Here is a 26,758-nt window from a genome sequence, read left to right as displayed (position 1 = left end):
TGGGTCAGTCCTTGACCGCCTTGAATCTGTTTCCCTCTCCTCACAAAAGGGTTAGAGGAATGGGATGGGTCCTACGTGGACAGGACTGATGTCCCTGCTGTTGGAAAAATTATGTGAGACCAGGCTGGAGGTGGGGACTGGGGGAGGCTAAGCACCTTGCCTGGTGCCCCAGGAGGTGGAGAGAACTGGATTCAGGGTCAGCTGTTGGGCTCAGGGTAACTGCTCAGGACGATCACCTCACAGATGGAGCCCACGTGGCTACCGTGTAGGTAGTGACTAAAGCCAGAGAGGCAGTAGGAACTCTGGTGGTCAGAACCCCTTATGTTCCTCAGTCTTACAGGGGGAAGGGCTTCTTTTCCTAGGGGTGGGGAAACCTCTGACTGAGGCCCCCATCCCCTGTTAGGGGCTTAGGCATGGGTAGGGAAAAACCACTCTTGCACATGCAGTCTGGATGGCTGGTAGGTCACTTCTCTCTGGGTTCCCATATATCCTCTCCAGGGCACCCAGGATCCTGTGTCCAGCTCAGTGCTGCCCCTGCAGGTCCATCTGGCCAGGACCACACAGAGGCCCTGGTCCCAATTTTCAGACCAAACCCTGGCCAGCCACTTGCACTGTCTATAGACTCTCTTCTAAATGGGCAGTTAAGTGGCTTGTCCAGGTTCCCACAGCAGGAATTTGGCCAAGCAGACTGGCTCTGAGCGCTGAACAGTGTGATACAGACTCCAGACTGAAGCTCTTGGCCAGGCCCTGGGAGTTAGGTCAGGGATTCAGATGGACTAAAGCCTCTGGGCCCAGCCTTACCCCACCAAAAAAAATACCTCCTTCATGCCTGTACCCTAGGTACTCCCATACTCTGAGCAACTGAAAGCAGAGACCAGGAGAGTTTTGCTCACTGTGGGGTTCTAGTGAGGACTTGTCTGGTGTAGTGGGAACTCAAGTCTTTACTGAGCAAGACCACTTTCATATCCTCTACAAAAGCCAGCTTCTCCCTGCCTTGGTTCAGGCCGTTTCCCCGTCACTGGCATGTAGTCCTTCCACTACCACATGCAGAGAGAAGGTGCGGCCCCTGCATACCTACACCCCATAGTTATGAAGGCCATCCTCCTTGGAATAGGCAGAGGACAGACAAGGTCCTACAGCCTTCAGGAGGCCTGGTGTCAACATGGCTGTCTCCTCTGGGGCTCTGAGGGGCCATGAGCTCCACTTCCCCAACCTCTGTTTAAAGTTAAGAAGATAAAGGGATTAAGGAGGCATCAAAGGCAAGCTTTCTCTTACGACAGCATCAGACAATTGTTTCAAAATATATTAGATTTGGTTTTTATTGTAGAGCACACATATCAGGGCAAAGTGCTGCACACACAACTACAAATCATTTTTTTGGGAAAAAAGCTGTAAAAAAAATAAAACTGCAACTGCTTTAGTTACGCAGTCCTGACTTGAGGAATCCACGCTGGCAAAGGAGTTCTGGCCCCTAAGAGGGGCTTCTTGATGGTGGCTGCCCACATTTCTGAGGCCCCAGGCCTGGACCTCTATACATAAAGCCCCCTGGAGTTGTGGTGGCCCAGTTGCCGAGAGGGCCTCTGCTTTTGGCAGGCCCAGGTCCTGGCCTGGCTGGCAAGAAGACATTCCTAATGAATTTAGATCAGCAAAACCTTGCAGCCTTCCAGAATCTGAGTGGGTAGAAAGCGCCAAAGACTTCACTTTTTTTTTCTTCCTTTTATTATTATTTTTTGTTTGTTTTTTTGTTTTTGTTTTTTGTTTTTTTTTTTTTAAAGAAGCCCCTTCCCCAGCTCCCATGCCCCTGAAGCAGAGAAGGCACCAACCCAGTCTGCAGGCCTGAGCTCTGGCCTTGGATGCACACTGTAGGTGAGTAGAGGGAGTGGGCACCTTCCTAGAGGGATGATATGGAGAGGAGGCCCAGGGTGGCCAATGGAGGAGAAAGGAAAGCCAAGAGACCAAAGGAAAAATAAAAACTCAAAAAAGAAAACAAAAACCCTACCACACACCACAATGATTTCCCATACCCCAAATGCTAGACTTGGAAGGACACCAGTCCCTCTAGCTAGAAACAATTCCTAAAACTGACCCAACATGGCAAGTCTAACTTTCCATATAATCCCACGCAAATGCTTGAAGGGAGCAACCCAACAAAGAGGCAGGCATACTCTTGGCAAGAGACCTCAGGACCACTGTACCAGCCTCTGAGAAAAGTGTGGAGGAAACCTGGAGGGCTCGGCAACAGCCTTAGGGTGACAGGGGCTGGCAATGTTTGGGCTCCGCCCCCAGCCAACCTGAACCACGCTGCTGAGGGAGGAAGAAAGGGTGTTTACAGGAGCTTCCAGAGCCTGGACAGCAAGTGAGGGGTGGAGCAGCAGCCCCCCCACAGAGCTGGCAAGGCTCTAAGAGACCTCAACCAAGTGTGGACATCAGTGGAGGAAAAGGGTGGGCAAGAGACTGAACTTTGTTCAGAGCACTGCAAAGATTTATATTTAAAGCAAAAATGAGAATTTCTTAACCATAACATTTTGTTGCTTTTAAATAAACCCAGCCTAACTCAGCCCCACTTGAAGATAACTGCCCCCCCTCCCACAGCTCTACTGGCTACTCCAGCGTGAGTCTCTGTCCCCTACAGACACCAACAACCTTTTCATCCAGGAGGAAAGCCAAGAACATGAAAACCCAAGTCCTGGCCAATTCTGTTTTTCAGCCTTAATGGGCAACAAACCAAGGGAAAAAAATATATATATATAAGATCAAAAACAAAAAATGAAACCCTCAAAACAAAAGGAGGGGCAGCTACATGAGGATCAGCCAGAGTTCCCAGGAGGACGGTGGACAGGCCTCAGTGCCTCCGCATCTTCACCTTTCGGGCGGGGCTGCCTGTCGCCTCTGAGCAGTCCTCTGAGGACTCATAGGACTTGCGCCAGTAGTTCTCAGAGCTGAAGCTGCCCCTCCGCCGGTGGGTGGGCATCAGCACTGAGCGCCGGTTCTCTTCCTTGTCCATCTCCAGGATCCGCGGCCTGCAAAGAAAAGAGGGAGGGCTATTATCTGAGAGGCTAGCAGGACGGGGGTCTGGCCTCATCACCTCTGTGCCTGGTTCTCTGTCCTTAGGTTGGGGCCCTCCAATTCAGTGGTTCTCAGTGAAGGGTATTTCTGGCAGAATCACTGGTACTGGTGGTTCCTGGTCATTAAGTGTCAGTGGTCACACTTCATCTTTGGGCTATCTCCCAGTCACCCTATGGGATCTGCTGGGTAGGAGGAAGCCTTCCCTACCCTGGTCTCTAGAGCCTGTATGGTCCTGCTGTCCACTCTACTTCCCAACTCTTCCTGCTGCCTGTCCCTACAACACCACCTTCTCTGTTCACTAGTTCCTTAACCCACCAAGATCTTTTCTGCCTCACAGCATTAGCCCACACGGTTGTTCTTGCCTAGAATGCCCTTCCTACATAGCTCCCCCATTCTGGTCTTATCTTAAACAGTATCCCATCAGAAACCCTAATTCTTCTCAAATAGATCCTTGGTTCACTTCTACATGCCAAAATTCCCTGCTAACACCTAAATATAAACCCACAAGGGTGTGTTTCCAGGTGGGACTGAACAATGAGGTCATGGGAAGAATATAACATACTTGCATTTGTCAGAGTCTCTGCCCAATCCCTTCCCTCTGAGGGTATAGGCAGCTGGCCAGGAGTTAGGCAGAAATACTACCCATGCTACTCTCCCAGAGAAACCAGACATATGGCTTTGAAAGGTCAGGCAATCTCAGGCTCCTAACCAGCCTACCCACCCTAGGCTTCTCCACCATCATAGTCCAGAGCTAGTTCATGGGGTTGCTTTACTGGCCTTTGTTGAGGATCCTAGGCTGAGTACCTGTGGGCAGCGTCAGGGTCTGCCTTGCGGTGAGACCGCTTGGGTTTCAGAGGGGGGTCCCTGTTGTTTCCTGAAAGGCGATCTGAAGCATAGCTGGGTGGTAATGCAGAGCTGCTCAGGGACTTTGTTTCCAATCGGGGTGCATCTAATCTCGTCCTGCAAAGGAAACACACATGTCATGACTGGGTCTCTGATGAGGGCACATGCCTAATCAGTCCAGTTCTTTCTCTTGCCAGGCCAAGTGGAGACCAGCTAGGCCTGTCTATAAGCCAGCAGTCTCTGCTCTGTGATTTAGTATCTTCATGGTCCAACTAAGGACTGGTGTAGCTGACCTCCAACTGACCAACCTCAAGCTCAGGCCTAGGAGAAAAGAATGGGAACACTCCTGTTTGGAGACTTCCAATGACAGGGAACTGTTGTCCCAGAGGTTAAACCCTAGAGCTCTTTCTCAACTGCACAAAGCAACTCTACCTCCCTCCATTTGGACCCAAAAGTGTTCAAGATGCATCCATTCTACCTGCTAAAAGACTGAGGTCCACTGGTGGGCAACATACACTCCAACAGGTGCCTCCATCCCTGCCTGAAATACTACTACAGAAAGGATCCCTGCTCCAGGCCTGTGGAGGGGCTGGAGGGAAATGGAACCAGACTTAACTTTCTCACTGTAGCGACAGGCACACAGGCTAAGTGGCAAAGCTAAGGTGAGGGGGAGCCCAGGCACACTTTATGATCACGAGTTTGGTTTTAGTGCTACCACAGCCACCTGGCAGCTTCTGCTCATCCCAGGATGTTAACCAAATAGAAAACAGACAGCAATGTTCCCAACCAGCACTGTGTGTAAGTCTCAAGGAACATACTACCTAGTAAAGGCAAAATATGCAAGTACGGATGAAAAAGAGTAGGCATGGAAGAGCTGGGCAGAGATATGCTCAGGGCAGTGATCTGAGTCCTTTTATAAAGCCAGACCAGGAGGAAGCTGGCCTAGGAAACCTCCAAGAAGCCCCAAGGCTTCTTATGCGGTACAGAGAAGGCTGGAAAGTTAAGCAGACTGGAACAAGGGGTAGAAAAGGGGCCCCAGGTAGCCGAGGTGAGACTTAAGCCTAACAGGAGCCATTCTGAACCTGGGAAGGGATCACTCTCCTGAGTTTGGCAGAGGTGGCTCCTACCTCCCAGCTGGGAACCAACATTCTGATGCTCTCAGGCCCAAACTGATGGGCAGGTACAAAGGCAGGCAGGGCAGCTACCTTTGTCCTTGGCTATCACTTCACAGAACGAGAGGACAGAGGGGTCCAGCTCAATGGCTGGCATACCAGTCTTAGCCTCCACTCTGGGAGGCTCCAGGCTCAGGGAACCAGGACCTAGTCCAAGAAAAAAGAAGACCCTTTTCTGGTACTGCCCCTCAGAGTTCAGGTTAGTTATTATCCTTTGAGCCTTAGTTTCTCCACCTGAGCACAGGAAGGAGAAACAGGACTGCCTTTAAGTCTCTGTTCAGTTCTGAGGGCCTAGGAATTAGACAAGTAGCCTGGCTTCCTTCAAGGCTAGGTTCTTTGGGGAGTAGTGGTAGAATCACCTGAGCCCCAAGGCCCTTGCAGACCCCATACCCCTAAGCTGAGCGGTCTAGACTGTAGAGATCAGATGTGACATGAGCCACAAAGTTTGCGTCGGAGGGCTCCAAGAATCTATAGCCTTAGAAGAAAGTGCCTCCTCTGACCATACAAGTGATAAGGAGCCCGTGTTCAGGGTGAGAAGGCCCCAGGTAGCTCCCAAAGCCCCCACAACACTCTGGAGCAGTCTGAAGTTACTTCCTCAGGGGAGTGTGTATGGCAAGAGCCGCCACCAAGATGAGAGCCTGTGCTCAGCTTGACCCAGGATATTCTGTGAAGTATCCTGCCACAGACTGAGGCCTGGCATGGGCCCCAGGCCTCCTGAGCTTCCTTCTTGGGGAAGCTTGTCTGGGCAGGCAAGGTGAGGGTGATGAACTCTTCCCATGGGTCTAGGACTTCTAGAGAGGCTGGGGAGAAAGGTAAGAGTCTGGACAGAGAAACCAGGAGCACCAGCTACTCCCTTTGCTTTCCTGGCTGCCTAAAAGAGGAGAATGCATTGTCCCCCAATTCCCCACAATGGGACAGCCTTACTGCCATTATGAGGCAGCTCCAAAGAAGGGAAAATCAGAGTCAACCTTACCAGAAACCCATCCTTCTTTTTTTTTTTTTGGATACCAGGGATTGAACCCAGAGGCACTCGGCCACTGATCCACATCCCCAGCCCTATTTTGTATTTTATTTAGAGACAGGGTCTGAGTTACCTAATGCCTCACAGTTACTGAGGCTGGCCTTGAACTCCCGCTCCTCCTATCTCAGCCTCCCCAGCTGCTGGGATTATAGGCAAGCGCCACCATGCCTAGCAGAAACACAGCCTTCTATATTCACTTCACTGTAGGGATAGTTGAGCTGAGACCCAAAGGGCTCTGGCACATATACTAGGAATGTTACAAGATATCTCCTAACGGCTGCAGAAGCTCCTGTCCTTCCCCCACTTATGCAATGCCATCAAGCTGTAAGAAACCAGACCAGAGCTAGATCCCGAGCCCGTTAAAAAAGTTTGAAGCAGCTTAACTTCAGAACATGCCCCTCATAAAAGGCAACCAACTCCTTTGAAGCAGGCAAGTCCCTTGGGATTTAATAGAGCGCCATGAAATTTGGAATCACAAGGTACTGCAAATTTTTTTTTTTTTTTTTTTTTTTTAAAGAGAGTGAGAGGAGAGAGAGAGAGAGAGAGAGAGAGAGAATTTTTAATATTTATTTTTTAGTTCTCGGCGGACACAACATCTTTGTTGGTATGTGGTGCTGGGGATCGAACCCGGGCCGCACGCATGCCAGGCGAGCGAGCGCGCTACCGCTGAGCCACATCTCCAGCCCGGTACTGCAAATTTTGAGCAATAAGTTTGAGTATAAAGTCTGGACTTGGACCTCCTCAATAGGTGGCAATAGGAATAAAGACCTGCTTTACAGATCTGATCCAGGTATGTGAGGTGAGGATCAGCTTGCTGACCACTACATCCGAAGGGATCACTGCAGCATCAAGAGTGCATCAACATGTGAGCTGAGGGGAAGAGAAAGATAAATTCTGTCCCAGGTGCTCCCCTCTTCCTTTAGCACTCATGTAAACCCCCATAGAAGCTACTGGGAGTGAGAAACAATGCTAAATCAGAGCAGGTCACTGTCCTAAGTCACAGAGCTACTACCTCACAATAACCTCCAAAGCACAGGTGGGCTCTTCTACTGCAGCAGAGCCGTGTGGGGGCAGTGCCATCATTTCTGGGAGATGGGTATCATCATGCACCCAGACCATAATGACCCTGGTGGAAGGGTGGCTCCGTGGCTCAATAATGACTATTTTTCCCAACTTCTGACTCTACTTTTACTAGGAAACCTGACTTTCCAATGAGACGAGGAAGTGCAAAAGGTCTGTTTAGAAACCTGACCCCTACATAGGACCAAGTTCAAGCACCTTTAAGCATCAGAATCCCACAAAGTCCAGCACCTTCATGTCTCCTACAGTAGTCCCTACCCATTTTCTACTAACTTCCCTCCAAGATCATGCTTCTGATTACTAACCATTTATTAGTTGTGCTCTCTCCATAGAGCACTACTGATATATGCAGTGGTTTGCTATGGTCAGAAGAGCCTAAAAACATATGAAGGGTTATCACCTAAAAAGGGGTATCCAAACATATGGTCCAGGGCTCACAGTAAACATCTCCTATATAAAGGCCTGCAACAGGAGACTCTCCAAATCATTCAGTCTGGTTATCACAATAGCATACCACACATACACACCCCACTCAAGACCCCAGAAGCCAGGAGGGCTCCATGGGTGCCAGCCACACAATAGGACCAGCATCAAAGGTACCTAGAAATCCCCCCAGCTCAAGTCTGGTAAGGTATCTGTCTTCCTCCAAGACCCCAGGAGTCCAGAAACCAAGTCTGCTTTTTCCACCCGTGCCATTCAACTCCATATCTCTGGGTTCCCTCCACTCCATGTGCCTCTGCTCAAACTATATACCTTCACTCAGCACATCCTTTCTCATGCCTTACCGTCATGATCAGAAGGGAGGTTTACTGGGGAAGGAGGTAGAAGTCCATCTAGCATTTGTAAATTTAGCACTGAGAACATAGGGCTTAGGTAAGAACACATCTGAAGAGAAAGTAGCTAAGCCAGGCGTCTAAGCTCATCACCTCTCTGATGGTCTGCCTCTATATTCCCCTGATGTTACAGACATGGGCAGGATGCCAAATGGGCAAGGTATATATATCTGGATACACACTGGACCAGGAAACAAATGAGAGCTAAACTTTGCCACAGAATATAAGAGTCATGGAGAGGAGCAATATCATTCCCTGAAGGTGGCAGGGGTCTCTGTGGGTAAAATGCCTCAGACCTAGCCAGGTTCAGGGAAACCAATAGCTGGCCACTCCTCCACATTCTGCTGAGGGATGAGCTTAGAGTACACCCTCCATACCCACTCTCTGCTCACCCACACCCCAGCCTCACATTCTGGCTGCTCTGCTTTGGTTATGTTGGGGTGTCTTCTCCTGACCCCTTGAATTCTTTGGCTCCAGTGGTCAAATAAGCCATTGAGTTCAGCCTCCTATAGTCTATCACATATGAATTGCTCTCCCCATAGCTCATGTGCTTTAATGGCCTCCCAGTGCCCTTCATATTTCTCCACGTGCATGCAGTCTTTTCTTACATCGTATGAAGGCCTCCACCCCAACCACTACTCTGCTCCAGAGTAATGGAGTGTCAGAGTTACTGGACTACAAGTCTTTGAGAAGCAACTCTTTTTTTTTTTTTTTTCCTGGTGGGGTTGGAACCCTCAACCTCATGCATGCTAGGCAAGTGCTCTACCACTGAGCCACATCTCCTGTTCAAAGAACATCTTTTCTGACTGAACTACCTTTGCCCTTGAACACCTGTTCTTGGCCCTTCAACCACCTACGGGTATGCTCCTCTGGAAAGCCTTGACTAGTCTCTGGTGAGCAATTCAATGTCTGCCTTCTCCCCAAGACAAAAGATAAAAGCCCACACTAACGATACTCCTAGCACTAGTGATCTGAAGCTGCTTTTTCCAGCTTCAGATCACTCTGAGCGGAGTCCTATTTGACCAAAAGCAAAGAAGAAAACTATTTACATTGTCTTGAGCCACTTTACTTGGTTAATGGGAAAGTGCCAACCTTGTAAAAACAAAGTTTTTTGTTTTTATTTTTGTGGCACTGGGAACCAAAGCCAAGAATATTCTACCTCTAACCTTCATTCCCAACAGTTTTTAAATCTTTTTTTTTTTTTTTTCCAGCACCGGGAACAGAACCCAGGGGCACTCTTAACACAGACCTGTACCCCTAGTCCTTTATTATAGGCAAATGCAACATAGTGTTGGGGCCTCCTAAAAATCACGTAGAAGATCCTGAGAGCCCAAGTCATCTCCTGAGAATCAGACAGTGATCAAAAACCTTCCATATTCACTCTGCATCTGAACTACTCCCCTTTATTCCCTACTTCCCTGCCTTCTAGCCTCTGAGCTTGTTTCTGCCTAGCCAGAAGTTTCTAGCTTAGGAGACAGATCTTACCAAGCCTGCCCTGACCCTCCCTTGACTGATGTGCTGTAACTTTTTGCCCATTTTGTTTATGGTGGGTTCCATAGGGAATACATTGTTTTCTACCAGTGCTCTGTTTTGTGTTATAATAGCAATGTAAACATAAGAACAACCAAGAGCACATTAAGTTTCCAAGGAAGCAATAAAGTTTCCTGTGGGGCCTAATTCAGGCAACTTGTGTACAATAGATATCTGATATTTCCAAGTCCAAAATCCCTGTTCAAAGATCATTTCAAGGAGCTCATTTCCTGTCTGATCCCTTTCTAAATACAGTTCACACCTCTTACTCTCAGGATTAATGTATGGATCTTGGCAGCTAGCAAAATCCTCCAGGAGGAACACCCAAGTCATGCCAGGAAATCATGGAAACATTGGGACACCCTCTGGTCCCCCCCCAAACTGCTTCACCCCAGAAGTTGATAAGCCTCTTGGCCATCTAGCCCATGCTTTAAAACTTTAACCAGTAACAAAAAGGCCAGGTCCAGTTTACCTACTGATGGTACCAATGATTACACCAAGGAAAGATGCATGTTAGGCAGCTTGTCCTAGGTGAACGGGGAGACAGGAACATTCAGGGATGTTGACAGATACTAAAGACCTCAAGGAGCTGAACAGCCTGTAGTTACTACCTCACCCTACTCTCTGTAGATTCCCCTAGATACTTAAAACACTCTCAGTCAGCTATTCACTGAGAAGAGGCAAGAAAATGCTTCAACATTTGAGCTCCAGTTTATTAAATTCAAAGCATCTACTTTGATGAGACACTGGGAAAGAAGGGCAGGACCTGTGATGCTCCAATGTGCAAAACACCAAGGGAATACAAGACCTACCACCAGAAGATCCAGGTTACAGATCTCAACTCAGCGATTTACTGAATGTGAAACATCATAACACTAAACGGCAGGCTACAGATGTCACTCCTGGAGAAGCTCTCAAAAGGTCACTTTCAGCCTCCCAGGGAGATGACCCAGTACCATACATGTCAAAGGAGCAACATTTTATTTAACCAGAAAGCACTCAGTAGCCACCCATATGACTCCTTCTATGAGGCCCTTAGAAAGACCTTGCCAGCTATGACCTGAGCTGATGTCAGGGTCCCCAGACCCTCCCTCAGCAGTCTATTTTTTGCAGGGGCAGGGAGGCCATGGGGGACAGAGCTGCAGGTGATGGAACCCGGGGCCTCGCACATGCTAAGCATGTACTCTACCACTCTACAGAGCTATATGCCCATCACAACCTGTGCAATTTTTACCTGAACTTAGGAGAAGGCAGGACTGGCTCTCCACTCTCTGCCTATCAGAAGCCAGGCTCAATGCACACTCTAGCCACAGGAACATGACCTCCCCAGAAGATGTCAAATCAGCCAGGTACCTCCAGACTACCTTGTGATGATTTCTGGGCAGTGCCTGGATGCCCAAGTGAAAATATTCTCCTTTTCAACTAGTCACAGCTGTCCTTTTCCAAGACAAGCCCCTGCAGCTACTCTGGAGCTGCTTCTCTCCACTTGAATCATTCTTCTCATACTAAAGGATTCCTCCTCTGGGCTGGGCCACATGCTAGGAACCAGATAAACAGGGATCTCCCTGCTCCCACAGAAAATGAATTTGGAAATTCACCATGCCAAATGTATGAGCTGACAGTCTAAACAGTTTATGCTGAGAGGGCTACAGTTGTATGTATGATGCTTCCTGCATGTCAACACCTGACCCTTGAAGGATGGTTAGGTTAATCAACTTTCATTGTCTCCATGTTGGTCATTTGGGGAGGTGGGTATGGATCAGAAGATGAATATATTAGATCAGAAGGCATTGCCAACAGAAGCCACAATGCCACAGAACCCAGGAACAAGTTTATGGACTGCCCTGGGAGTTGCAAGTATCAATCCCCAGAAACTAGGCTACATGCTTGGATTTTATTCTACAAGCAACAGAGACACCTGTACCTCTCCTTAGGCCTCTTGGTTGGTTCTCTATAGTTGGGCATTTCCACAGCTCAACTGCCTGGAAAGCTGGGGATACCCTCCCACTTGTCTCCACCCTCTTCTCACCAAAGCCCAGTCCCTGGATAGCTCTTTGGCCTACTCAAGTCAAAAGGTCAAAGAACCTCAGTCACTCACAATAGCCATTCCTAATGTCAGACCACTTTGCCCAGCTGGCAAAGAGTTTCCAGGGGAGCTGATTTAATAGTGCAGACCTTTAGCTATGCTGAGAAGCATTTGACTCAGCTGTCCTAGCCAGCCAGATATGGAAACCACCATTCAAGAAGAAGGAAGTATCTGGAAGACTGACAAGATGCTCCAAAGATTTACCCAGGAGTCAGGTGCGATGGTACACACCTGTAATCCCAGCAACTCGGGAGGCTGAGGCAGGAGGATTGCAAGTTCAAAGACAGCCTCAGCAACTTAGCAAGGCCCTAAGCAACTCAGCAAGAAAAAAAAAAAAAATCCCAGGAAAAGCTATTATGAGAGGTTGGGAGGGAACACCTGGGAGTTACTGCTCTGATTCTACATAACCCCAGGAGTTCTCTTCCAGGTTCATGGCCTAGGCAGGCCACCCATCCCTGCTGCAGGTAAAGCCCGAGAATGACAGAGAAGCTGAAAAGAAGGTGCTCTCTGGATTCTGGTTTGGTTCTGGATTTTGGTTTGTGCTGGGAACCACAGGAAAACAAAATAGAAAGGTAATTTAAAAAACACTTTATTTGGGCTGTGGTTGTGGCTCAGTAACAGAGTGCTTGCCTCACACATGTGAGGTACTGGATTCAATCCTCAGCACCACATAAAAATAAACAAAATAAAGATATTAGGGGCTGGAGATGTGGCTCAAGTGGTGCTCGCCTGGCATGTGTGCGGCCTGGGTTCGATCCTCAGCACCACATACAATAAAGATGTTGTGTCTGCCAAAAACTAAAAAATAAATAAATAAATATTAAAATTCTAAAAAAAAAAAAAAAAAAGATTAAAAAAAAAAAACCACCCTCTGATCAATTTTGGGATTATTCTTAAGCTAGAGAAGAGAGGTTGCCAACCACCAAGTCAACCCAAGTGTCTGAAGTTTCCAAATGTGCCTGGTGCTCTGCCTACACCACAGAACTATCCCACCTAGGTCTGGGTCATATCCACACTATTGACAATAATACAGAAGTCAAAGTTTCAGCTTGACAAAGTGACAGAGCCATGCTGATGACTCCTTTATCACCTTATTCTGGAGTTCTGCAACCAAAAGATAGAATACCAAAGTTATTGACTGAAGTTAAAAAGATGGCAAACTCTTGGGCTAGGGTCATGGCTTAGTGGTAGAACATTTGCCTAGCACGTGTGAGGCACTGGATTTGATCCTCAACACCATATAAAAATAAAAACAAAGGGGTTGTGTCCCTCTACAACTTAGAAAAAGATGGCAAACTCTTATAAGCCCAGCAACTTGGGGCTGAGCACAAGCTTAAATCTGCCTCAGCAACTTAGGGAGACCCTAGATGTAGCACCCCTGGGCTTAGTAAGACAAACCAACAGTTTCCAGCAGCCAAAGCTGGAATAATTGAACATAAATACCCCGACTCTATGCTGATGTAAACAAACGGATTTAAAAAAAAAAAAAAAAAAGGGGGTGTGGGGGGTGTTGGAATATAGTCAGATCTCCTATGCAGAAGAAATACAAATAACTCATGTGGCTACTTCTCTCCTGCCTCAAGAAGGTAAGGCTAAATCTTCACTTTGGGGATTTTTGTTTTGTTTTTTGGTTCTGAGAATGAACCCACAGTCTAGTACATGCTAGGCAAGTGTTCTACCACTGAGCCACACCTTTAGCCCTTTTGTTTGTTGGTACTGGGAACTGAACCCAGGGGCACTTTATCACTAAGCTACATCCCCAGCCCTTTTTGAGAAAGGGTCTCACAAAGTTGCTTAGAACCCTGCTAAATAGCTAAGGCTGGCCTCAAATTTGAGATCCTCCTGTTTCAGTCTCCCAAGCTGCTATGATTATACGTATGCACCATCACACCCAGCATCTTGTTTTTAAGAGATCAATCTAGCTATGTTGCCCAGGTTGGCCTTGAATTCCTGAATTCAAGTGATGGGTCCTCCTGGGCTGGAATACTTGTGCACATCCCAGCGCCTGGCCTCACTACTTCATGTAGACTGTATATGGACAGAGGAGAAGCAGTAATTTTTATAGTTGAAAAACTGAGGGCTGGGGATGTGGCTCAAGCGGTAGCGCACTCGCCTGCGTGCAGCCCGGGTTTGATTCTTAGCACCACATACAAAGATGTTGTGTCTGCCGAAAACTAAAAAATATTAAAATTCTCAAATAAAAAGAAAAACTGACAAACACTGCAGATGACTAGATGTTCAAGATCAGCAGTGCCAAATTATTTTAACAGAATATACCCTTAGCATATGGTAAAACTAGCACTTTATTTCTGTGGTCTTCCTCCCAGAAAACATAACCCTAGACCAACCTTAAAAATGTGTGTGTGTGTGTGGGGGAGGACAAATACCAATTGAAGGATATTCTATAAAATGTTTTGGTTTAATCAATCAATGTCATCAAAAATAAGGCCTAAATCAGGCCGGGCGCGATGGCACATGCCTGTAATCCCAATGGCTTGGAAGGCTGAGACTAGGGGAATCATGAGTTCAAAGCCAGTCTCAGCAATGGCAAGGCACTAAGAAACTCAGTGAGACCCTGTCTCTAAATAAAATACAAAATAGGGCTGGGAATGTGGCAGAGTGCCCCCGAATTCAGTCCCCAGTACCCCGCCAAAAAAAAAAAAAATCAGACACAATGGCACAAGCCTATAATCCCAGCTACTAGGGAAGCTGAGGATTCCAAGTTCAAGGCCAGCCTCAGCAACTTGGTGAGACCCTAAATAAAAAATAAAAAGGGCTGGAGATGCAGTTGAGTGGTAGAGTGCCTCTGGGCTCAATACCCAGTACCAAAAAAAGAATAAGACAAGTCTGAGAAAAGATCACAACCAAGAAGAGCTTAAGGTGATATGATAAATGTAATGTGGAAAATATCTTAGAACAGGGGGGAAAAAATAGGGGGAAAAAATAAGAAAAGTCACTTGTTTATTTTCTTTTTCATGGTGCTGATGAGAGAATCCAGGCCCTTGCACATGCTTAAGCAAACGATCTACTACTAAGCTACATCCTAACCACTAATGGTTTCTTGATAATAACAAACGTACCAAACAAATGTACTAAGGAGCTTGGTTTGTGGCTCAGGCGCTTGCCTAGCATATGTGAGGCACTAGGTTCAATCCTCAGCACCACATAAATTAAAGGTATTGTGTCCAACTAAAACAAATACACACACACACATTTTTGGTGGTGCTGGGGATTGAACCCCAGGGCCTTGTGCATGCAAGGCAAGCACTCTACCAACTGAGCTAAGTCCCCAGCACCAAAACAAAAATATTTTTTAAAAATAGAAGAAATGGAATACAGGGTACTAAAAAACTGTGTACAACCACAATTTTCTATAAATCTAAAACTGTTCTAAAAAAATAAAGTTTATTTAAATTTTGAAGAAAAAAGTTGGCAGGCTTTCCACCTCCTGAACAAACCCAAGTCTACATAGTGGTCTTGCTCTGCTCACCGACTTTTATGGGAGTCTGGGCAAGTCCCTGATCCTCTCTGGAACTCCATTCAAAAGAAAGCTTGTCTTTCTCTGATCCAATGTTTGTGTGGCTGTGGCTGCTGACAAATCTGTCTGCTCACCACAAGGACAAAAAAGAAAAAGCTATAGCCAGACTTGGTGGTGCACACCTGTAATTACACTCGGTAGGGAGGCTAAGGCAGGAGGATCTCAAGTTTGATGCCATCCTCAACAGCTTAGTGAGAGAGACCCTCAGAACTTAGGAAGATTCTGCCTAAAAATAAAAAAAGGGCTGGGGAACATAGCTCAGTGGTCAAGTGCCCCTGGGTTCATTACCCAGTATGAAAAATAACAACAATCAAAAAAACCCTGGAGAGGCCAGGTTTACTGACTTTAATCAGTACATCCATCCCTGAATCCTCTTAACAGAGTGGAGACAGCTACAGCTATGAGCCAGTTGAATACTGCATTCGAACCTTACACTGTCTCCTTACTCCCTGCTCCTCCCAGAGTGAAAACCCAGACATTTTTTAAGCAGGCTTCTAAAGTACAGTCCTAAAAATAATCACAGAGCACACATGTGACAAATCAGAACCAAAGAGGTGAGAGGAGGAGGTTGGGAGTGGGGTGGGGTTTGGAAAAGTGTTCCCCAAATCTTGTCTCAAGATTGTGCCCATAAACACTGGGCAGCATGTGATTTTTGTTCAGTCCTAAAGTCCAAAGAAAGAACTTCATTTTCTGATGAAAAAGCAAAACAGCTTTATCCTCACAGAATGCAAACAAAAAGTAAGAGATCATAACAGCTTTCTGCCCTCCCAGATTTCTCTGTTCCATGCCACTGGTGTAAGGATTTCTCAGGAAATCCAGACAGGTCTACAGGTGGCGCAGAAGACACCAAACACAGGGTACTTACTTCCTGAGGATGATGACCGCTCGGCGCTCCTTGATGTCCTGAGGCCTTATGCAGTGAGTGATTTCGTCAGCAGCATATCCACTGGAAAGAAACATAGTATAAGGTACCATGAAGAGTGGAAAACCAAAACACCTGGGAGACCAGAATACAGCTCATGTATTATGGCTGCCCCCTGCCCGTTATTTGCAAGGTTCAATGATCTACATATGTGGAAGGGAAATACCACATTCCAGGAAGCTTTTGCTGAAAAATTACTCAAGGAAAAACCTGACTTGAGGCAAAGGACACCCATTGGCCTCTTAAGAGAGGCCAGGCAGGACTCTCTCCCCACAGGCCAGGAACTTTTTGTTTTTTAAAGAGCCCTTAAGGCTGGAGATGTAGCTCAGTGGTAGAATGTTTGCTTGGCCATGTATGAAGTCCTGGTTTCATTCCCAGCTCTGCAAAACTAAAATAAGAAAAGAACCTTCAAGAGAATGCACCTTTAGAGGCTCTGAAGAACTGGAGTGACTCAGGGAAGAGGACGCAAAGAGCTATCCCCTCCTTATTCTTCCTCCCTTTCCCTCACCCCTCAGCACAATGAAGGAAGCCAACGCAGCTGCTGACACACTGAGTCACCAGGGAGAACTAGGACTGCCACATTCCAAAAGAGAATTTGTCTACTTGGAAAAAAGCTTTCAAAAGCCTCCTTTGGGGGGATCCACAATTTTGAAGACAGCTGTGTTTGGGATATTTTAAGAATTTCCATCACACTCAAATTTCTATTTATTTTCAACAAGTTATAAGATTTTTAAAACTGCTTACAGACCAATGAATGTGGGTAGATGACTGTCTTCTTTTCAGTTAGCATTTTTTCCCCTCTGAAATTCTAGCAACTCCAATTCCTAAGCCCCTCATATGCTCTCACTGGGAGCATAGCAGCCAAGAGACATCCCAAACCCAAGTCTTCCAATGAGCTGTGGCAGATCTACCTAGACAAACACTCGCCCAACCACAGGCCTGGTGGGAAGTTTTGCAGTCTCAGCTTCCCCACCTGCTCAGGGAATTTCTGGCTGCCCTGGACCACAAACCTTCCTCAGGGTTGATCACCTCCTTCTCAAGGGCAGCAATATAGACACAAGTTTAACTGTCAGAAATGTCATAGGCTTGGGAAGGATTCCTTGAAGTGACCAGGCTGGCCCAACTATGGATAAGAATTGGATGCAAGAATCAGTAAAAATAAAGTCAGGTTGATTCAGGCTTTGCCCCCTACAAAGTATACCTCTTATCTGTACATCTGATTTGAGACAGTGCTGGTGGCAGAAGAAAATTCATTTGGAAAAAAAATTTTTTAATTTTTTTTATACCTTCATTTTTTAAAAAAATGTGATGCTGAGGATTGAACCCAGTGCCTCACGCATGCTAGAACCAGTCACTAGAAAATATTTTCAAAAAACGTTGGTATGTTAAAGGGATAATTCTGAATTACTTCAGAAAAAGAACCTGCAGACTTTAACTAGAGCACTGATCAAAGAACCCTTTCTCAATAACCATTAATATGTCAGCCCACTGTTAAGAAGTGCCATATCCAAAATTGTGGAATCCCCCAAAGGTGTTAGGGAGTTGAAGGGACATGGGTTCAAATCAGAACTTTGTCATCTACTACCTACTTGACTTAGTTAAGTTACATACTGAATCTAAATCTCAGTTTCTTAATCTGTAGTAAGGAGAACAGTAGGTTCTTGGGCATTCATTGTTAAGCTTTATAACTTAGGTATTCATTGTCATTACAAAAAACTACAAAATTGTACTTACTTTCAGCACTGGGGATTGAACCCAGAGGCATTTTACCACTGAGCTACATTTTATATATTTTGAAATGGGAGTCTAACTAAATTGCCTAGGCTGGCCTCAAATGAGTAGCTGGGATTACTAGCATGCACTACCACCTGGTAAGACTAAAAAATTTTAAGCAGCAACCATCACCTTTTCCCTTCCAGGCAGAAGCACAGGGTTCTAGGTTCTAGGTATCTAGGCTGATACCTCTGGGAGGGGGTGGTGAGAGGCCACACATTCAGGGTTTTGAGAATTAAGTTCCTAGGGCCTTACCATTTGCTAATCATTGCCCAAGGGTCCTGGGAAGGGGGGGGAGCAGAGCCTCAGGGTCAGCATCTGCCAAGAAGATATGAGCTGGGATCACCTTGCAGGGATCTCTCTATAGGGAGAGACCTCCTAGGCCCTATTCCAGGGATAGAAGTTAAAGGTCTTATCCCACATTTTTATCACTCTCACAGTGGTGAGATTCTGGGTTGTAAGATAGTTCCATATAATCTACACATAGCACTTCTCAGGAGTCCATAGGTACATTTCTAAGGCTTAAATCTGCAGTGCTAGCTACAAGCAATGTTCCCTGCTGTTAACAAGTTCTATTAATCTGTTTGATTTTGACTACAGACATGACCTAGGGCTCTAGCTTCTAATCCCTAACAAGGAACCACTACTCTTAATGTAATTCTGGAGCAAATCCAGATGTTTGTCAAAGCTTGATTGCCTCCATGCTTCCAGGCCCATCCTCTAAAGGCCTCTAGAACAAACAATAAGCTATGCCAGGCTCTTGCCCTGAGCCCAGGCCTCAGAACTAATGTGCTGATACAGGTCCCCTTGGCATGGACCCCACCTGGAGGGCTCATTAGCAATGGTCTTCTAGAACTTCCTGGCAGCTGTTGACAGTCCACTGACCATTCTTCAAAGTATTGGGCTCAAGTGGGAACTCAAAGTTCTGACCAAAAGAAGCTCTCCTGGCCAAACTTCAGCAGCAAGTGCCCAGCAGAGACCACAAGAGTATAATTTACTGCTAGGAACCTACTCGCTACAAGAGAAAATGTTTGAAAGTCCCAGTCTGCCAGCTTCAAACTTAATATGCCATGGATCCAGCCCTAACCTTGGCATGAAGAAAAGTTCCAGTGCCTCCTGCTCCTTTGTTTTCACAGGGAAATGAGAGGAGGAAATACCTTGTGCAGTCCAGCTTGCTTACTCCCTCCCCTAACTGGGCCCTGACCCCAGCAGCAATTAGTATGCAAGAAGTATCAAGAGTAATAAGGCCTAGCTAGGTGTGGTGGCACACCCCCATACACCCCCAGCAATTTGAGGCAGAGGCAAGAGGATCCAAGTTCAAGGTCATCCTCTGCAACTCAGTGAGACCTTCAGCAAAACTTAAAAAAAGCTGTGGATATAGCTCAATGGAAAGCACCCCTTGATTCAATCCTTAGTATCCAAAACACAAAAGGGTAACAGGATCTATCTCTGTCACCTACTAGACCTTAGAGTGATTCTTAAGGAAGGTGACACATCTACCTTCTCTGGGAAGCTTTCCCTGAGCTCCTGCAAGCAGGGTTACTCCCAAAACCTCAACCACACCCTCCTAGGACTTTTTACTACATTTGGCCTATGGAGATTTTGTCTTCCCTACAAGACAGAGCCTTCTAAGGCCTTATTCAACTCTGTACACAATGGACCAAAAATGAAATGCATACTAAGCCAAACTTTTCCTACCACTTTTGGAGTCTCAGTTCCTATATCTGTAAAATAGAGATGAGATGCAAGAATGAGGAATCTAAAAATCTATAATTAACTATGCAGACCTCTGGCGACAGCTTTGGAGATCAAGTTGTTAAGGCACATTTCCAAGATGCCCACCATACCCTGTCTACTCCATGCCCTCTCAGCCTACACCAGAACAGATTAGAGATGGAGGGACTGGCCAAGATGACAGAGTCTAGAGACAGCCTCCCTCTGGCTGGGGCTACCTATCTTAGACAGCCCCATCACTGGTAGGCTCACAAGACTGAGAAGCTTAGGTTTCTGGAGGAGAGCAGGTAGGAAACCTGGACACAGAAGCAGAACTGTGAGCTCAGACTCAAGTTATTTACCAGATCTGAGTGTCCAGGAAGACACATGGCTTAACTTTCAGATAAGTCTGGGGACTTTTTGAATCCAGAGGGAAAAAGGTCAACCTGCTGTTTCCCAATTTGATAGAATCTGAACACAGAAGGCAGCTCATCTCCTGAGACACCTTTAGTTAAACTTCAAGTAATCCGCAGTAGGGACAGAAAAGTCAATCTTCTTTGGTGACTCTGGCATCACTGGCTCCACTTTGCAAAAGAAAACTGAGGCTCACATAGGTTAAGTCATTTACCCAAAGTCAAACAGCTAAAGTGATAGTTTTGGAATTGCCACCAAGTTTGCCAAAAAATTTTTTGCTTTTATTTTTGTTTGGGGTGGTGGTGGGGGGAGAGTTTAGGTAGCAAGCATAGAAAGAAAAAGGCCCATCTGTGTTTCCTGCTAACAAAGTCTAGTCTGTCCTGGGGTCCTTGCTGGCATCACCAAAGGACACATGCCCTGGAGAAGTCTACAAAGATAAGCCCGTGCCCCCCAGAGAGCCAGCACAGTATCTCAGTAAAGGCTATATGCCAAGTGCCAGTCCAAAATTGCCAGCCAGCCCTAAACAAATTTTTTTTCCCAGCCCTAAAATTTTTTATGTCCTATTTATTCTCTGCTTGGTCTAGGCTTCAACATTAGCTTCCTCTCCTTTGCTGCCCTCTGCCTGTGTGTGTGTATATGTGTGTATACACAACTGGGGATGGGACTCAGGGCGTTGCACATGCTAGGCAAAAGAGATCTACCACTGAAATGCATCCCCAGACCTTTTTTTTTTTTTTTTTTTTTGAGACAGGTTTCACAACATTGCCCAGGCTGGCCTCAAAACTGCAATTGCAATTGCTTATCTCAGCCTGGGATGATATGTGTAAGTCACCATACATACCAATACTCCCTGCCTTCTCATCAGGTCCAGCAGCTGCAAGGATAGCCAATCTCAATGGCCAGGAGTCCATCTTGAGAACATATAGCCCTGACCTCATCTTGCCGTTTCTCCCACTCCCATGGCAACAGAAGATTCCACATGAGATGTGGCCCAGGACCTATCTGCCCTACTTTCCCAACTATTTTAAGCCAGAAAGCTAAATTTTGCTTTCAACCAGCAGAACAAGATTAGCTCTTAGCCCAAAATGGACAGGGGTGCTCACTCTACCCAATACCAACTGTTAAGTACAGGAGGCAAAGGCTGAGCTTAACAGTCCACCCCTGGCTGAGCAAAACAAGTCATTTCCAGACCCATGGCCACGGCCTGGGTCTCTGGGCATGAAGCCACCACACATAGATCATGCTGCTGTGAATAAAGGTAGAAGCATGTAAGCAATTAGTCTTGAGGTTATTATTCTAATTAATCCAATTGGACCTGTTTTAATCTGCCCCATTCACCTTATAGGAATAGGCAACAGAATACAGGATGAGTTATTTATTTAGAGAATAAAAAGGATGGCCACCCAGACCCCACCAAGGAGGACACAAAAACAAAACAAACAAAAAAAACAATGACCAGTTGGGTTTAGAAAGGAGTATAATAAAACAATTCCAAGAAGGGTCTGAGGTCTTCCTTTAAGTGCCCAGGTTTAAACACTGCTGAGTCAATGTTTGCCACACCAACATCCACTTTGAACACTATTAAATATAAAAACTTCATTCCTGCCACGTTGTCTTGGACAATTACAAACACCATTGCAAATGACAACCGAAGTCTCAGGTGACAAATGCTTCAATCCCTCTGCATATGCAGAACACCTGTTTTGTCAGATCCTTCCTTCTGCAGCTTTACTGCATATCACTGCCTGGATTGAGACTCCTACCAGGAAGTGAGAGAAAGCACCACCTCTCTTACTAGCTTACATGCAAGATTTGATGAGGACACTATAAACAGGCAGGTGTTCATCCATCTGCACACCAAGTAAGCCGAGTTTTAAATGAGTCGGTGGTAGATGATTTAAATTAGTGGAAGCATCCAAAATTTTAGGGTAGTGGCTTTCAACTGGAGATGAGTCTACTCCCCAACTCTCACCCTCAGGGAATTTGGTGGTATCTGAAGACATTTTTGGAAGTCATAAAAAGTGCTCTGGTGGGGCTGGAGTTATAGCTCAGCAGTACAGCACTTGCCTCGCACATGTGAGGCACCAGGTTCGATCCTCAGCACCACATAAATAAAGACTTAATATATATATATATATATATATATATATATATATATATATATATATATACACACACACACACACGTACGCGCGCATGCACATACATATATACAAAGTGCTACTGGCATCTAGCACAAGGAGGCCAGGTACACTGTATAATTTCTACAATACGTTGCCAGCCCTCACAACAACGAATCAGCAAAGCTGGGCATAGTGGTGCTTGCCTATAATCCCAGAAACTGAGGAGGCTGAGGTAGGAGGATCTCTTGCTGGAGACAAGACTGGGCAAGTATGTGATATCTTGTCTCAGGAAAAAAAGGGGGGCAGGTGAGGGTCCTGGGGGATGTAGAGCACCCCTGAATTCAATCCCCAGGGCCGCTACCAAAAACTAAAGAATTAACAAGCCCTGAATAGCAACAGTAGCACTGTTAAGAGGTTCACCAAGAGGCTGAACTTCACCAAGGCATCAGCTACCAGTCTCTAATGAATTACATCTGCCTCACAGCAGCACCTACCCCTCCCCTTACCTATGGTCACACCCTGCTACTGCTGCCAAACCTTCTGCTGTTGTATGCTTCCCCAATCCTGTTTTGCGTGGCTAATTTGTAGTCCCAAAACTTCATGAGTCTCAAAAACTTCCAAGTTGCAGCTTACTTCCCCCCCAAAACTCCCAACACTATGGAGCTTATAATAAGATGACCCTTAGGCACACTCCTGCAATTACCTGCCTGGGCTGTGACTATCACCTAGTCTGAGGTGTTCACTGAGTTTGAACTACATGAAAGTTATGAGACATGTTGCAGGATCCACCAAATCTCTAGCCCCTTCCTCACCAAGAAAGCAGAAGGCTCATTAAATTGTTGTATATGAAAGTAAGCATCCATTCAAGTGTCCAAACTGTGCCAAAATCTGTACTTAACACTAAATCATCACATTTAATTCTAAAAGGCTTCAGAAGTTGGCATCATCCCCACTTTGTGGATAAGAAAGCCAGGTCTGAGCCCGCCCACAAGATCCCAAAGCAAATAAGGAGAGTTGGATTCAAAGCCTGGGGCAGTACTTTTCAGGACGTGGCTAGCCCTCCCACACTAACTCTACAGCTAAGTCTGAATCCAGGAAGGGTTGGAAGAGACTGGAAAAGCTTTAAAACTTTACTAAAGATGGAATTTTCCTGATGATGCAATCTGGTTTCGGATCACTAACAGACCTGCATATTAAGAATTTAAAACTTTAAAAAAAAAAGAAAAAACCCTATTATTTCTACTCCTCAATCCAGGAGTGTGCATTTGTTTGGGGGTTAAGTATCTCAAAGTCACAAAATGCCTTGGATCTCCTCATTAAGCAGTCAATTACTGATGGGCCTCCTGAAAACAACCCTAATGGTCTATGACTATGTAGAAAATTAATATCTCATTAAGAGACCAAGTAGTCTTTGTATGAGCTCTTTTAGCACTGAGAGCTCTTCCCAGAAATCAGAGCCCCAACCTGCCTTCTATAACAAGCCCCCAGGGAGGACCTAACCCTGGAAATCCCATCTTAAAAGGCATCCATTTGGAAACACCACCCAGACCTGAGATGCTCAGAAGTCCAAAAGACAAGGAAACATCTGACAGCTAAGTGGTTCTCTAGGATCCAAAGTACTGCTTATGTTACCAATGCCTTCCCAGATTTTCCCATCAGGAGGTGCTGGGCATCTCAAGACTCTGTTGCCATCCTCAATAATCAAAGGAGGCTCAGCTGTTCAACTGAAATGACAGATGATCTGCTCTTTTGATATTAAGAGGGCTCCTGGGACCCTGCTTCTCCCCATAACTGTGGCCTATGGCGTCAACTGCACTTCAAAGGTTAAGCTGCTCACAACAAAATCCTAGTTTGTCCTGATCCTGTACCTGGTGGTAGTCAAGCTATACACTAGAACTCCTAAGAGGTTTTGAAGATTACTGAAGTACATTACTAGATTTACCTTTTCCAGGATTGGAAGGAGGTAGCTTTTCACTTCACATAGACAATAAAAGTGTTCTGGTAGATAATTTTCCCTGGGGCCAGGAAACCAAGTCAATTTTCAGTTTGTGAAATCTACTGCTCACAAACTATAAATACCTGGTCAAGAGCCCAGGTGTACTTTATAAGGTCCCAGTAACTGGCAGCACGTTCTTAACAAAGGACCAATGGGCTTATCCATAACTAAGAGGAAAGAATTGAGTGTGGTGTATTTTATTTCTGGCCCAACCACTGAATTATTAGACTCCAGGGAAGTCATTCCCCCTCTAGGGAATGGAGAAACTGTCAATTAAATACTCTCAGGAGCCCTCTGCCTGTATTTTTCTGTTAAGGAATCCACTAATTTTTTTTTTTTTTCCTTTAAGAAATCCAAGAACAACAGAGCAGGAATGACTTCCATAGTAAGTTCAACTTTTTTTTTTTTTTTTAAACACTGCTTTGGAAATGGAGATATGCTTAAAATCTCATAAGGAAAACAGAGTCCTAATATCTTAGCCTTCTGGAAAGACTCTGGACTAATTCTCAGTTAAGCCCGTGGTCACGAGAAAGCTAACTACAGGTGCAGAATTCGACATTGGTTCCTGAGCCCTGTTTGCTCGCTACACAAACCCCTTCCCCTACTCCCTACAACCTACAAAATGAAGGATGGGTGAGAACCGTTTAAAGGACGGGCTCCAATTGGCCGCTGCTTTCTGAACCCGGGTGGGTAGTTAAGGCAGCGGGTGCAAGGCCGCCCCCTCCTCCCAGGTGGGTTACCTGAGCACAGTCACGCTCCCCCTGCGCACTGGCAGGGAAAGCACAGGTTCTGACACCCGGATAGGCTTGAACTGGAACTTGCAGCCGAAACACAGCGCGGAGTCGCTAAAGAAGGACACGGATACGATGGGGCGCTCAAAGATGTGGATAGGGTCCACGTGAGACACGATACAGCCGCCGGGCTGGTAGTCGTTGATGACGGCGCTGTTGACGAAGCCCTCGGGGATGACGCGGTGCTCCACCAGCTTCTGTATCACCAGCTGGTGCACCCACTCGGGGATCTCGTCCACGTCGCCCGGCGGATAGAGGCGCTCCTGACCCGGCCCACGCTTCTGCAGCTGGGCGCCGTACGTGTATCCCTCGCCGAAGAAGTACTTGTTGCGCAGCGGGGCCCGGTCCACCGTGTGCTCGTTGTACAGGCCCTTCTCGGCGCGGGACACCACCTCATCGATGCGGGCCTCAATCTTGGCGCACTCATCCTGGCTGAAGAGGCGCATCTGGCGGATGCCGCTCTTCACCTTGCGCGCCTCCTCCTCCTTCTGCAGCTGCTGCTCCTCATAGTCGCTGCGCTCCGGGTCAGAATCCTCTTGATATTTGCGCTTGGTCCCGGACATTGGGTAAGGCTCTGCGGCGGCGGCGGCGGCGGCCGCGGCGGCTACAGCGGCGGCGGCTGCGGCCGCGGCTTCCCGGCTGCCCGCCTTATAGTTGTCCCGGGACGTCATGGACTTGAGCTTCTCACGCAGGTCTGTGTAGCCGCTGGCGGCCGCCATGGCCCCCGCGACGCTACTCTAGGGTCCTCCGGGGCGGGCGGGGCGGCCAGGCATGGCTCTTGGGGAACGCGCCCCGGTGCCCCCGGAAGGAACAGGGTCCTCAGTGCCGGACCCCCATGCGTTGCCTCAGGACCCAGCGGGGGGCGTCTAGGGGCCAGGAGCGGGGTCAGAACTCAGTAGCGGCAGGTCATGCAGCGGTGGCGACAACGGGGCTTCCTCCTCCTCCACCACCTCCACGTCCCGGGGGGCAGGGGCGCCAGAAGCGCCTCATGCCGTGGAGGGCTGCCGCGTAGGCTAGGCCCGACTCCCAGCCAGACCCTCAGACGCCCGGCCCGGCCCGCACTTTAAAGCTCTCCTCACGACGTCACGGGCCGCCCGCCCGACGTCCGCCAGCGCCGCTCCTTAGCGGGCTTCTCGGCGCGCACGCGCAGTATTGCCGGCCACCGCGGCTCCTCGCGCTAGGGGCATGCGCGTGCGTGCGGGCCCGGTCGGCGGAGGTGCTGGCGCAAGCGCACACAGGGGCCGCTCGTCGTCCGCCGCCCCTCCCCCACTCTCTGAAGGGCTTCGAGAGAGCACTCTCAAACAGCGACCTTCCTCCACGCCGCGCCGCCTCCCAGACCCACGGGCTCCCTCAGCCGGGGTGCGCTCACACTGTCAACACTGTTGCTATGCCGCGTCATGGCATTGTCCGAATGTCCGTAAAGGCCTCAATCCCCAGCGCGCAATCACCGGAGAACCGCCACAACCTACACCGCCCCGTTACCGCCCCCTTTGGCGCTTCCACTTTTTTAATTGGACCGCCGGCCACGGGCCGGGCGGGCCCAGACTGGAGTTTTCACTAGTCGGTTGGTAATCATGCCTGTCAATCAGAGAGTCTCCTTGGCTACTGCGTCCATCTCTTAATTAGCTGCGAGGAGGGCGGCGAGGACCCCTAAAGGGGCGAATGGATGGCTAAATAAGTGCCTGAATGGAGACCTCACCGGAGCAAAGCTCTCAGGACCCCTAAGGAACTTCTGAAACAGACGGCCGCTTCCCAAACTGCAGGACCGAGAACCTTGGGCTCCAGCTCTGAACCCAGATGGCCACGGCCGTAGAAGCTAGACGCGCATTGTCGAGGGCACCTCCCCCACCGCGGCCG

General features: G+C 47.4%; 1 protein-coding gene across 1 annotated transcript; it reads right to left on the bottom strand.

Annotated features, from left to right (window-relative positions):
• Positions 1-1,290: 1,290 nt before the first annotated feature.
• Alkbh5 (alkB homolog 5, RNA demethylase) lies at positions 1,291-26,736 on the bottom strand. Its single transcript, XM_026408670.2, has 4 exons — positions 24,851-26,736; positions 16,035-16,115; positions 3,871-4,026; positions 1,291-3,020 (listed from the first exon to the last, which is right to left on the bottom strand). The coding sequence occupies exons 1-4, from the start codon at positions 25,618-25,620 to the stop codon at positions 2,843-2,845; spliced, it is 1,185 nt and encodes a 394-aa protein (XP_026264455.2). The 5' UTR covers positions 25,621-26,736; the 3' UTR covers positions 1,291-2,842.
• Positions 26,737-26,758: the final 22 nt, after the last annotated feature.

Source organism: Urocitellus parryii, chromosome 7, assembly GCF_045843805.1.
Source record: "Urocitellus parryii isolate mUroPar1 chromosome 7, mUroPar1.hap1, whole genome shotgun sequence".
Lineage (NCBI taxonomy): Eukaryota > Metazoa > Chordata > Mammalia > Rodentia > Sciuridae > Urocitellus > Urocitellus parryii.
Note: the sequence above shows the minus strand (reverse complement) of the source record. Positions and strands in the feature narration are given on the sequence as shown.